Source organism: Polyodon spathula, chromosome 9 (assembly GCF_017654505.1).
Source record: "Polyodon spathula isolate WHYD16114869_AA chromosome 9, ASM1765450v1, whole genome shotgun sequence".
Lineage (NCBI taxonomy): Eukaryota > Metazoa > Chordata > Actinopteri > Acipenseriformes > Polyodontidae > Polyodon > Polyodon spathula.
Genome location: NC_054542.1, coordinates 37,481,057 through 37,493,980, shown reverse-complemented (window position 1 = coordinate 37,493,980; position 12,924 = coordinate 37,481,057). Strand labels below are relative to the sequence as shown.

The following is a 12,924-nucleotide window of genomic DNA, read 5'->3' as shown; positions in this document are numbered from 1 at the left end:
ATTAGAACTGTTTCAATCTGCAACTTCATGGTTCTTGTAAGTTTTAACATTTTAAATGTGATCTTTTTTTAATTCATATTAGCAATAATACAACTAAACTGCACTCTGTAACATTGTAATCACAACCTAATTAACAATATATGATTTCCCTGTTTTGAGAATGATTACTTTAGCAATTAAATCACAGATTCATGACCCATTAATATTATTAATCATGTGATTGTACAAAATGACACCTCTTACCACTGGGTGCCACCATGACTGGTTCACTTTGCCTCTGTTCCTCACCAGAAGGCAGGTTTAAAGAGATGACCAGTACCACCCCAAGGCTGGTCCCGACCCAAAGGCATGGTGAGAGGGTCCCATCGTTCTTACGCCCATACGAGTCCATGAAGTACAGTGCTGTTATTGTTTCCTTGGATTCCTTGTCAATGCTGGACACACTGGAGCTACGGGAGCGGCTGAAGGAATTGTCCCGGCTTTCTATGGAAACCCAAGAAGAGATTTCAACAAAAGTCATCTTCTAGATTGGGTTACATTTTTCTCCAAGACAGCATTAACTCAAAACTAAAAACATGTTTTCCAGCAGCTTACCCAATATATTCCTGTGGCAATGTTGCCCGCCCCTTTGTGTATTTCAGTGTTATATGTTGGTGTATAGTCATTGGTACACAGGATATAAATGGGTCTGTGGAACACGAGTTGTTTAAAATGTATTTTGTATTTAGGCACAAGGAGTGCACAGCACTTCACGTGCAGGTAAAATGTAATAATATGTGAGCATGGAGAATTGCACTTTATTAATTCACGTGCAGTTGTACCGCGACTCCAATTGAATGACTGATTAGCAATCGAGTCTCAGTATAGCTGCATAAAAGCAGGATGTTTTCACTCACTCGGGGTTGTGTGTTCAATGAGTGGACAATGGGATTGGAGAAGGAGGTTATAATAATAATAATAATAATAATAATAATAATAATAATAATAATAATAGTTAAAATACAAGCTCACCATGTTTTGTCTCTATAGTTCGTTTTGTTTGTCTTTTTTGTTTTGGCTACAGTGCCGTGTGCTGTGTCTTGTTTTGTCTTTACAACCTTTTATTTTCTGTTTGTTTCATTACTAAATACTGAGCGAGAACAATTGCTCAGCTGCACCAAACCCCACCTCTCTGTTGTTTATTTACTGGTTCCTGTTTCTGATCTGACGTCACCCACTACAGCCGTCTTCGTGACAATTCCATAGAAAAGGAATGTTGATATTCAGAACCAGGTGCTGTTAAAAAATTCTCGGAAAGAACACTACAGTTGCTGTCATGTGTTTAAAGAAGTTTATCCTGAAAGCTTTGAAGGACAATAGAGACTCTACTAACACTAATCAAACGAACTAACGCAGTTGTTACTACTGCTATGAATTAAAGCAATCTGCACTTGTACAAAACATATTGATCTAAATAACAGGAACCACTTCTTGTGAAAGATGTCTGCAACAGAATAAAAATATTGACCAACCCTTTAGAATTGTACTACTGGACCATTTACTGTACTGTTATTCATTTTCCACTAGATTGTGTTGAAAATACTTGTTCATTTAAGTAAAAAGTAGCTTCAAATATCATTGTAATTGCCTTTTTTATATGTTCTTACAATTACTGGATTCCAGTACTGGATTCTATAGCTCCAAAATTGACTTATCATATTTCTTTACTAGGCAGCTGAGGCTGGCTGAGTTGAATGGGAATATCGTGAGAATGGAATGAGGTAAAGGTAAAGAAAGATTTTTTAAAATAAAAGAGGCAAGGGAAATACAGATATATATACACACTGAACAAAAATTTAACCGCAACATGTAAAGTGTTGGTCCCATGTTTCAGGAGCTGAAATAAAAGATCCCAGAAATTTTCCATATGCACAAAAAGCTCAAATTTCTCTCAAATTTTGTGCATAAATTTGTTTACATCCCTGTTAGTGAGCATTTCTCCTTTGCCAAGATAATCCATCCACCTGACAGGTGTGGCATATCAAGAAGCTGATTAAACAGCATGATCATTACACAGGTGCACCTTGTGCTGAGGACAATAAAAGGCCACTCTAAAATGTGCAGTTTTATCACACAACACAATGCCACAGATGTACAATTGGCATACGTACAATTGGCATGCTGACTGCAGGAATGTCCACCAGAGCTGTTGCCAGAGAATTGAATGTTCATTTCTCTACCATAAGCCGCCTCCAACATTGTTTTAGAGAATTTGGCAGTAAGTCCAATCAGCCTCACAACCTCAGACCACGTGTAACCACGCCAGCCCAGGACATCCACATCCGGCTTCTTCACCTGCGGGATCGTCTGAGACCAGCCACTCGGACAGCTGATGAAAAAGTGGATTTACACAACCAAAGAATTTCTGCATAAACTGTCAGAAACCATCTCAGGGAAGCTCATCTGCATGCTCGTCGTCCTCACCAGGGTCTTGACCTGACTGCAGTTCGGCGTCGTAGCCGACTTCAGTGAGCAAATGCTCGCCTTTGATGGCCACTGGCACGCTGGAGAAGTGTGCTCTTCACGGATGAATCCTGGTTTCAACTGTACCGGGCAGATGGCAGACAGTGTGTATGGCGTTGTGTTGACGAGCAGTTTGCTGATGTCAACGTTGTGAACAGAGTGCCCCATGGTGGCGGTGGGGTTATGGTATAGGCAGGCATAAGCTACGGACAATGAGCACAATTGCATTTTATTGATGGAAATTTGAATGCACAGAGATACCGTGATGAGATCCTGAGGCCCATTGTCGTGCCATTCATCCGCCGCCATCACCTCATGTTTCAGCATGATAATGCACGGCCCCATGTCTCAAGGATCTGTACACAATTCCTGGAAGCTGAAAATGTCCCAGTTCTTCCATGCCCTGCATACTCACCAGAGATGTCACCCATGGAGCATGTCTGGAATGCTCTGGATCGATATGTAGGACAGCGTGTTTCAGTTCCCGCCAATATCCAGCAACTTCGCACAGCCATTGAAGAGGAGTGGGACAACATTCCACAGGCCACAATCAACAGCCTGATCAACTCTATGTGAAGGAGGTGTGACTGGTTTTCTGATCCACACCCCTACTTTTTTTTTTTAAGGTATCTGTGACCAACATATGCATATCTATATTCCCAGTCATGTGAAATCCATAGATTAGGGCCTAATTAATTTATTTCAATTGACTGATTTCCTTATATCCTTATATGAATTGTAACTCAGTAAAATCTTTGAAATTGTTTCATGTTGCGTTTATGTTTTTGTTCAGTGTATATATATATATATATATATATATATATATATATATATATATATATATATATATATATATTCAACGTGAAAATAAATGTAATTTAGGAATAAAAGGAAAATATAAAAAAAATACATAAGGTGTGATTATAGCATAATCAGCTGAACTTCCTTAAATAAATACTGTAAGCCTTGTTTTAACATTACTGTACCTTGGGGGAACATTATTTTATTTCATGTACTTTACATCATGACATCATCAGCCTGGCTGTCCCCGGACCCCAGACTTCAGTCTGGCTCCAGTGAGTATTCCAATGGTTCAGTACAAGTTGTTCTCCTAATTTGGAATGTCCAATTATTTTTTCCTTTCACCACACAGTTCAGGAGAACTGAAGGTTCCAACTACCAAGCGAGCTCTTTTACACCCAGGAACTCGAGAGCGGATGTCAGCGTGGTATCGGCCTCTGGAGGACAGAGGCCAGCCCTGTAGGTGTCAGCCTGAGCTCACTGGGTGCGGGTTTTGCCTCCCTAATCCACAGAGCCAATGCGACACTCCTTTCGGAATCCCCAGGAAAGACCAGTGACTTTCCACAATCAGGAGTCAAACCTGCCCTTACCTGACTGTATGAATCACCCTGCACACCACGCGGCTGTGTTTTTACCAGGTGAGCCACTGTGGCACCGTGTATCTTTCTGCAGCAGTGGGTGGGTCATTTAAACCATTTGAGAATTTACTATTCAAAGGAAATGGTAACATGTATTTTGTAATTATTGACCAGTAATCATCCCATAAAAGAACAAAAAAAACCTATTATTTCTAACCCTATCTCCTCATGCATTTCCAATACACAATCCCAGATCTGCCTCAGCAATCGTGCTCTTTTGAACTCCGTTGGAAGGGAATCTAATGATGCTTGTAATGGTCAACATGCAGTTGAGTTCTTACCTTTCTCACTCCATGTGTAACTGGTAGAGTGATGTTCATCTTGCGAGTAAATACTGATTCCATGTAATTGCTGAAGCATTGCCCGTCTTGATGCGTAACCTACTGTCCCCAAAAAAGGCATGCATTGCAAGAGGGACAAGTTCAACCAAATAGCATCCAATAAAAAAAAAAAAAAAAAAAAAAAAAGCCGAGCAGCAGATAGTACAGAGTGGTGAAACTGAAAGGGTAAGCACTGACTCTTTTGAAAGGGTCACCGTGTTTCCATGAATATAAACAGTAAAAGTGCCATTCTGTATATTTAATAACCCCCTGACAATGAAAAACAAATATTGTAGTACAGTACTGGCAAGATAGTAACTCTATTATCATGCTGAGCTTTCTGACTTTCACTCCTGGCATGTCGAAATGTCAGAGATACATTAAATTAGAATTCTTAACATTTTTGCAAAGCACTTAGAGTTGGTTTTGTCAGTTTTTTTTTGTTTTTTTTTAAATGGATTTGATCATTCAGATTGAAACCATCACATGTAGCAGTCGATAGCTGGTGAGCACATTAAGGCACATTTTAGAACTAAAGTGTTTAATTCTGCTTTCTTGTAAGGATAAATTAGTTTAGGATGTCATACAGTGTTTGATATAACATTACCAGTGCATATGTAAATTTAATAACTTGGGTCAAATTGTAACATTATGATACAGCACATTTTATAATCTGGTACAAATCACTAAAACAGGTGGTGCTAGTGTAGCTCATTATCCTAATGCGTTACTAATGATGCACATATGTTATATATTAATAATAAATACATGAATTAAGTGAGTTGTAAAACCCAAGAGTTTACTTTAACACTTGAAAAGGTTTATCTCCCATTCTTTAAAAAATAATCATAAAGTCATAATGCTGACTTAATAGATTTTAACCTGTTTAAAACATGTTTCCCATTTCATTCAACATTTACTCTGTGAATTCATTTTAGATATGGCTATGAAATACTGTAAGATACGAAGTCAAAAGGATTGCATCCTTTACATCAAAGCTTTACATCCTCTTCAGTTTCATCACTATGAGCATAAATAACATTCTCTTGAAGTAACACAGTTGTAAGCTAATAACAGGTCCCAGTATAAAGCTTTTATACCAAGTGTTTTGGAAAAGACATCTGCCGAATATTAAATTCCCAAACTTGTGTAAACAACTATATATATATATATATATATATATATATATATATATATATATATATATATATATATATATATATATATATATATATGTTAAGTGCTTACAAAAACTGCACAAAATGTTCTGAGAAATGAAAAGGAAATGAAAACAGGAAATCATGCTCACCATCAACTTGTGTGTCGCTCTGACTAAGTTGTAACAGAAATTTTGTAACAGACCCTTCCCTTTTATAAGAACTAGACCACAGAGTTCAGTGGTAACAGTTTCCATTAATATCGTGTTTAAAAAAAGGGTATGTTATGCTTTTTACTACTCAATATTGTTTCTTCTGAAATTTATAAAGCACTTACAGAAACAGTTACACTTTATGCTTCCAAATTATATATTAAAAAGATCACATAATTCTACCACACATGAAGACGTAAGTAATGTTGTTTTAGCTAGCCCACATCAGTGCCTCCAAGTATACGTGCATCGTGTTCACACAGTGGTTATGTGATTTATGTGAAACTAGCCAGGCATAAGCTGTGAAAGGGGTGTAAACGTGCATGGTACATACGTTTCATATAAAAAGTTGTTTTCTTGGAATTCTCCTTTGAAATTATTACCAGAAATATAAGCTGCTAGTTCCTTTGAAAATGTATAGTTTCTTTTTATAAAAAAAAAAAAAAAAAAAAAGAAAAAAAAAGTTTTAACTCTGATACAGTTCGGCATTAATTTAAATTTAAACCTTTGTTTTAGCAAATCACCACTGTGTGCACTTCAAGAGATCTGTTATTAACAAAAAATAAATAAAACAGCATAATGTCTATAGAAAATAGTAGGTAGTCATTCAACAAACCTTGTTAACCTACTTGATTCTCACCTGCCATGTAAATAGTTTACATTCTATTGCATGCATTAGCTGGCAGAGTGTTATAGTGTTAACTTTTTATAAGAATGGAGGCCATTTTTTAGTGAGCCAGCTTTTGAAGGGCAGTTCTGGTGCTTGGCCTGGGTAATGGAGCAATGGCATCTGGAGTTCAAGCAATATTATACACCATCACAATCTTTACAACCAATCAGGCTGCTCCATTGCTGTAGGATATGTCACGATACACTACAGCTTTTGATTTCTGTAGTGCATGAAATGGAACTACTTTATTTTTCTATAAAGTAATGGTGTATAATGTTTTTAAGTGCAGTGAACTCGGAGGTAAACAATCAAAATTATAAAATAAACGACTCGTCAGGCCTCATCATTTATTATAATCGTAAAGTTTACCTCCTCATACACTACACTTCAAAATAAATTCTCGCTTAAGCATCCCTTGGGTATATTTAAGGGAAAGCTCATGGTCATAATCTGAAGTTAGGATGCCGAATACTACCAGGGGTGTTGGGTCTGTGCATTATTTAACTTACAAAGGCAGAGGGTAAGGACTTTTATTCATTAAGCATTCAGAGATGATTCCCTTACAGCTTTTGAATTTAGCTGACATGCTTCAGAGTAGATGCCATTTATAATGACTGATACTCTAGTTCTGTAATGGGGAGATCTAAATTAACAATAGAAAATAAATAAAATCAGTTTGAGATGAATTCCTTTTTTTTTGATTGGAGGGAGATTCAAGTAAGTTGGGGTGTTTTTGTAATGTTGGAACAGTCATATTTATTTACAATATGTATAAAGCAATTATAGAGTATTACTACATTTGTGATTAATGGCACTATATACATCCAGGAATGCAATAGCCCACTGATGCTAATATGACAAATAGTACTTTGAATGCCAGTTCTCTCTATTCTAATTTATTAGATGCAAAAGCATAATTGTTAGTTAGTGACAACGGACAAAAAGACAGAAGACACAACAGAAATGTTAAGGGCAATGCTTCATCAACACACAGGAGCAGGAAGACAAGGATTAACACCACTGGGCTGTTACATTTAGACACCTTTAAACACAAAACGCAGATTTGATTTATTCAGCCATAAACGCTGAAGCAAACTCTGAATGTCAATTGCTTGCCACAGTATCATAGTTAATAGGAAAATGTTTACCTTCTTATGACTCAGTGAGTTTACCATGAAGATACGGAAACTGTTGTTGTTTGGTAAGAAAACAAAGAGCTAACTAGAGACCCTACTGACAATAAGAGCACGTTTGTGACACTTCCTCTAATTAGACTGCTGTTTTAGTCAAATCTTACATTTCTTCATAGTGTTTCATCTTATTTCAGATAATATTATGTCAATTAAAATTGTCATATTTCTCAGATATTTCTTTTTGACGTGCCAAATAATTAATTTGTTGTTGCAATAACAGCTTTAAATGTACTAGGTCTTTTGTAGAACAGTAACAACATATTCAACCTTTAATGCCAAAATATTTTCTATATAGAGAAAATATCCCATTTCATGTACAAGGCACAAAATAAAATTTAAGGTACTACATATTTAAATCTTGACATTTGAGGGTTATTGACGTTTAAGTGTTTAATAAATTAAACAAAAACAATGTATTTCTTACATTACCTTCTCTACCTGACATGGCATATTTAGATAAAATATAAACTTTGCATCCAATTCCGTCAGCTAATAAAAATAATGTGTTCAATGTAAACAGTATATATTACAAAAAATCCAGACAATCATAGTGGCTTTACACACTACAGAATTTAGGTATCAGTGATCTCAGTGAAGTTTGCTTGCTGGCTGCTCCAATATGCCTTTATAAGTGCAAAACTATATGGAAGTATTGAATCACAGACAAACAGAAACAGGTCAGGTTTAATCCAAGAGGCTCACCCAAAACAAGACAAACCTACTTATTATAATAAAGATCTAACCTACCACAAGTAGTTATATTAACATGTATTGCTTTTATTACACTTTTAACATTATACAACCATCAGAAAATACCACATCAATAAATCAAAACATATTACTTGTTAAATAGCTTAGTTGTTTATTAGTTGTTTTCTAATGTTTAAATGCTTTTATTTATTTTAATAAATGGGGTAAACTTCACCCTTATTGGTAAACAGAACCCACAACAGGAATAATTAGTAAAGCCTCTTCTGAGCTTCAGAACGCAGACATATATTGATAGATACAAAACATCTGAAAACAGAAAACCACGCAACTGTAGCAAGACAGATGGCTACCCTGTGGAAGGAAAGACTGTGAGAAGACTGGGGTACATGAAACAAAAATACAGCCCAGGGATAAGACAGGTTCTGAAGAAACAAAGACCTGGTTATACCAGTATACAACAGATATAGACACACACAGCCAGGTACACAAGAGGGATTCATGCTGTTTTCCACACCAGAGGGATTCTTTCTGTTTTCCTCACCAACTGGGTGTTCCTTATTTTCCTTTTTGTTTATACAGCATGTGATTGGATTGACTGTAAATAGTTTTGTAAATGGCAAAGCATCTTTGGGGTATAAATTATAATATTTAGGAAATTATATGCTTTGGTAATCTGTATATTCTTTAAAAAACAAAAAACACAATTTGTCATTGAAAAGATGTGTCCAAATACAGCGATATTAGGGACGATCCTGTTTACAGAACACTTTAGGAGCAGATAATACAGTTACATTATTATGAACTTAAACAAATTTACTTGGTTATATGTGACATTCTAATAGGCAGATATCTTGTTGGCTTCATAAAAACAGTTTTAGGGACCTTCTACAAAACAATGCCTAAAAGACAAATGCTTGAGATTTAAAGATTCTCTTTTTAGTGCTATACTAGAGCTGCATAATGCTCAAATGTAAAAATAAAATAAATTGGAAGAAAATCAACAACATTATACAGAACTATCCAATCACACCTGCCAGTCACAGAGACCAAAGTCTCATTCATTTTCATCCCCATTTGCTATGATTTCAGTCACTGTTTTCGGCAATTATTTAGTTGTCAAATGTTTATCTCATAAACTATGTGTAAACTCTAGCAACTTCTACAAAAGCAACATGAATCAGACCAAAAAGTGTATTGCTTAATACAAATTGTGTATTGAAGCTGTTTATAAAAATCTAACAAAGGTATGCCCATTATTTGTTCATTATTAAGTTAAATGTAGAAGCTACTATTTTTTGTATCCTTAACAAAATTAAGCAGCAGCTCAAAAGAAGGCAGGCATGCAATAAAAAACAGGTTGAGACAAGCACACACCTTCTGTGTGGGAGGCAGGCAAAGAGATCTCCATGCAAGCAGCAGACTGTACTTTTCGGAAAGGGGGTCGGCTAGGACCCCAGCGGTTCAGTTTAGCACCTTCAGTGGCAGAGACGCGCTTCCCAGTGCTGCAGGGCTGTGAGGTGGGGCTAGTGCAATGTCCATTTACATTATCTGTAATAACGGTAAAGCATTAGGAACACAGCCAGGGAATGAAAAACAAAGAAGGCAGCAACGTTATGGTCATAGAAAAGAAAAACTAAAATAGGTACCCACTGGAATCAATTTTCGTTCTCTTTCGTGCTCCAGCAAAGTTTACCGAAAAAAAATGTTGTACAACAAGAAAGGAGCAACTCAGTTTACACCAGTTTCATTCAGACTCTTGCTAGTTTTACAACAAAGTCTTCTGATTTGCAGTATTTTTTTTTTTTTTTTTTATATACCAGCTGAAACAGAAGTTGCTTCCCATCTACAGAGTGGAGTCCAATAGGAACTTATTTAAGGAGATTTGCAAACACAGGGTTTTCCACAGAAGGCAAATTGTCATGTCATAAATTTACTACGGGTCAAATGGTCAAAGCCTAAAATAATTTTAAAAAATTCAAAAAGTCCACTGCTTCAAAGAACAAAAATTGTCTCCTTGCAAGAACCCCCCTCCCAAAACAGCACTATATTTTGCATTGAATTATACCATTACTAAAATGAATTGAGTTGAATTTAATACAGAACATACTTAAACAATTGTGACAATTTAAGCCACCAGGTGGTACTATGATGTAAAAATCATATTGGAAAGGTAAACAATAGCACCTTAAAAGGAGTATGCTGGTTTATTTTTTTTGGTTTTTTGTAATACAATTTTTTTGTACATGTACAATATAATACAGATAATCATCTTATTTTAATACTGGTATAATGCAAATATAAAAATATGACATTTATATAGGCAATGCATTTTTTGCAGAAACCAAAACTAAGCAATGGTATTGCTAAAATGTAACAGTTTACAACAGTTTACAATACAGGATACCTCCTGGCCATTATTTTCTGTCTGAAATCTAAGAAAAGAAGGCATGCTTTTGAGACCAATGTGATGAAACCTCACACCGGAAGGATAACTGGCTAGAAAATGTAATTTGTCCCTTTAGAATGCCCATGAGTGTAGCAGTTTATTTTTTATCAGTGTTAGAATGTAAGATTACTTCAGGTAAGGTACTCTGTGAATGGAACCAGTTGACATTAATGACTATGGAGGTATTATTTAGCCTCATAAATCAAATGTATATCAGATTGTCCTTTTTTGTCGAGTTTTTTTTTTTTTTTTGTTTTGTTTTCTCTGGCAACATTTGGCGGTAGAAATGGTACTGCATAACTATTTTAACTAAACTTTTAATGTTGACAGTCTTTATGCAATACAATTGGGATGAAAGGTTATATTCTTTGTGTATGCACTGGGTGATAAAGAAAACAACATATATGCTAAATTCAATCTGCTGTAATAGACACCCTGTGAATTGATATTAAGTGTGACCAGCTTTCTGAAAGTGGATATTTGAAAACACTTTAACTTAGCCCATAATGAGATTTTACAGTTATCAGAGGCAATACAAAATATATAGCAATATACACATCATACAAACAAGACACGAGTTAATGACCTAAAAGAGATCTTGGTAACACATACTATCCATTTACAGGTACCATGTGCAGCACCATCAATGTAGGACCCTCACAGTTGTGCAGTAAATAATTATAGTCAGTGTCTCTTAACTCATTTCTTTGTTTCTTCCATAAGTGTTTGTATGTGAAGCACAGTGTTTTATGTTAGTTTGTGTTCATACATTTTTTCAAGCAGGAGGGACCTTCTGCAAAAAAAAAATTGTGAGAAGGGTAAATGTACAGGAGTGATTCCTAATTCAACACTGGAAGAAATAACCCTGTTACCTGATTAAATTAATACAAATACAGTATATTAAGCAATTGTTTTATTATGCACGATTAAAACAATCAAAAATGATAAGGTACCACATGTAGAATGAAACTTTTTATTTATTGCAAAAGCCACGGTGGTCCCATATTCAAGCATTTGCACTGTAAAGGTGAATTAAGTAACACTATCCACAAAGTGGTAAGGACTGATTTCAGGAATGTCCATTTTTAATACTTAAATCAGGTTTGCAGTACACAAAACCTTTCATGTGGAATCAATCATGTGGTTATTTAGGTAATGTGGAGAGGGTATTAGTTATTTGGTTCTACATTTGTAAAATTTCTTTTAAAAAGATAGGAGTAAATTATAGTAAATGGAAGTAAACACTTTGAAAGAAAATCGTTGTATATATATATATATATATATATATATATATATATATATATATATATATATATATATATATATATATATATATATATATTTTTGTTTGGTATATTAGGAACCCATGGAGTGTTTGGATCCCATGTAGAAATATAACATCACTTCATCAGTTTGGGCTTCGTTGTGAATAAATCAACTATGAAATATTAAATATGGGGTCATATAAATGAAATATGACCCTATCCATTTCCGCCATTTTAGTTATCCACAAGCCCTAAGCTGATTCGGTCAAATACCTACCTGAGATGTTAACATGTACAATACAATCACCCAAAGTGTCTTCTATCTATAGAAAGAAGCCACATTGACACACCTCTTTGATCTACAAGTAATTTATTTTATTTTATTTTATTTTAAAATTTGACCATCCTAAATTTAAAGTTGAAATCCATAGGCAATAAAACCAAGTACACTACACTAGTCTTGAATCGTCCTTTTTAATTGATTAATTGATTGCTCATTGAAATCACTTGAACTTGAACTTGCTGTTATGACCCTGTGAAAGTGACTGGAAGTCAACTGGAACAAAATAGCCACTGGAGCATTATTTTATAATAATTATTTTATTCCTTGCATACTGGTTCAAAGGAGAAGATATTCAAGCAGAATGCAAAACATAAATGGTTTAATGAAGTCTGAAAGCTCCAATTGGCATACCGTTCTGGGCATGTAATACCAATTAATAAGATATTTTTCTATGTCTTTCACAAAGTGTGACAACTAGGTAAACCTATATATATATATATATATATAATATATATATATATATATAATATATATATATATATTTATAAAATACCAGCATAAGATTAAAAAGTAAAGAAAGGGTGCTGATATCAAAACAAATAAATCAATAAATAAAAGGAATAAAAATGTCAAATGTAGCCAACAGAACCATATGATCTGAGAAATGATTACTGGTACTTGGTTAATATGTCTAATATATAAAAAATGTCCAAAAGTTATTTTCTG

At 34.9% G+C, this 12,924-nt stretch overlaps 1 protein-coding gene across 13 annotated transcripts in view; it reads right to left on the bottom strand.

Annotated features, from left to right (window-relative positions):
• The window catches only part of stxbp5l (syntaxin binding protein 5L), a 150,087-nt gene that overhangs the window by 3,684 nt on the left and 133,479 nt on the right, over positions 1-12,924 (bottom strand). For 7 of the 13 annotated variants that reach the window (XM_041259422.1, XM_041259424.1, XM_041259427.1 and 4 more), the window contains 3 exons: positions 9,579-9,752; positions 4,223-4,324; positions 244-483 (listed from right to left, as the gene is read on the bottom strand). In XM_041259422.1, the coding sequence (XP_041115356.1) occupies positions 244-483; positions 4,223-4,324; positions 9,579-9,752 (516 nt within the window). The remainder of the gene's footprint in view (positions 1-243; positions 484-4,222; positions 4,325-9,578; positions 9,753-12,924) is intronic. The other 6 variants (XM_041259426.1, XM_041259432.1, XM_041259433.1 and 3 more) reach the window with 3 other exon arrangements.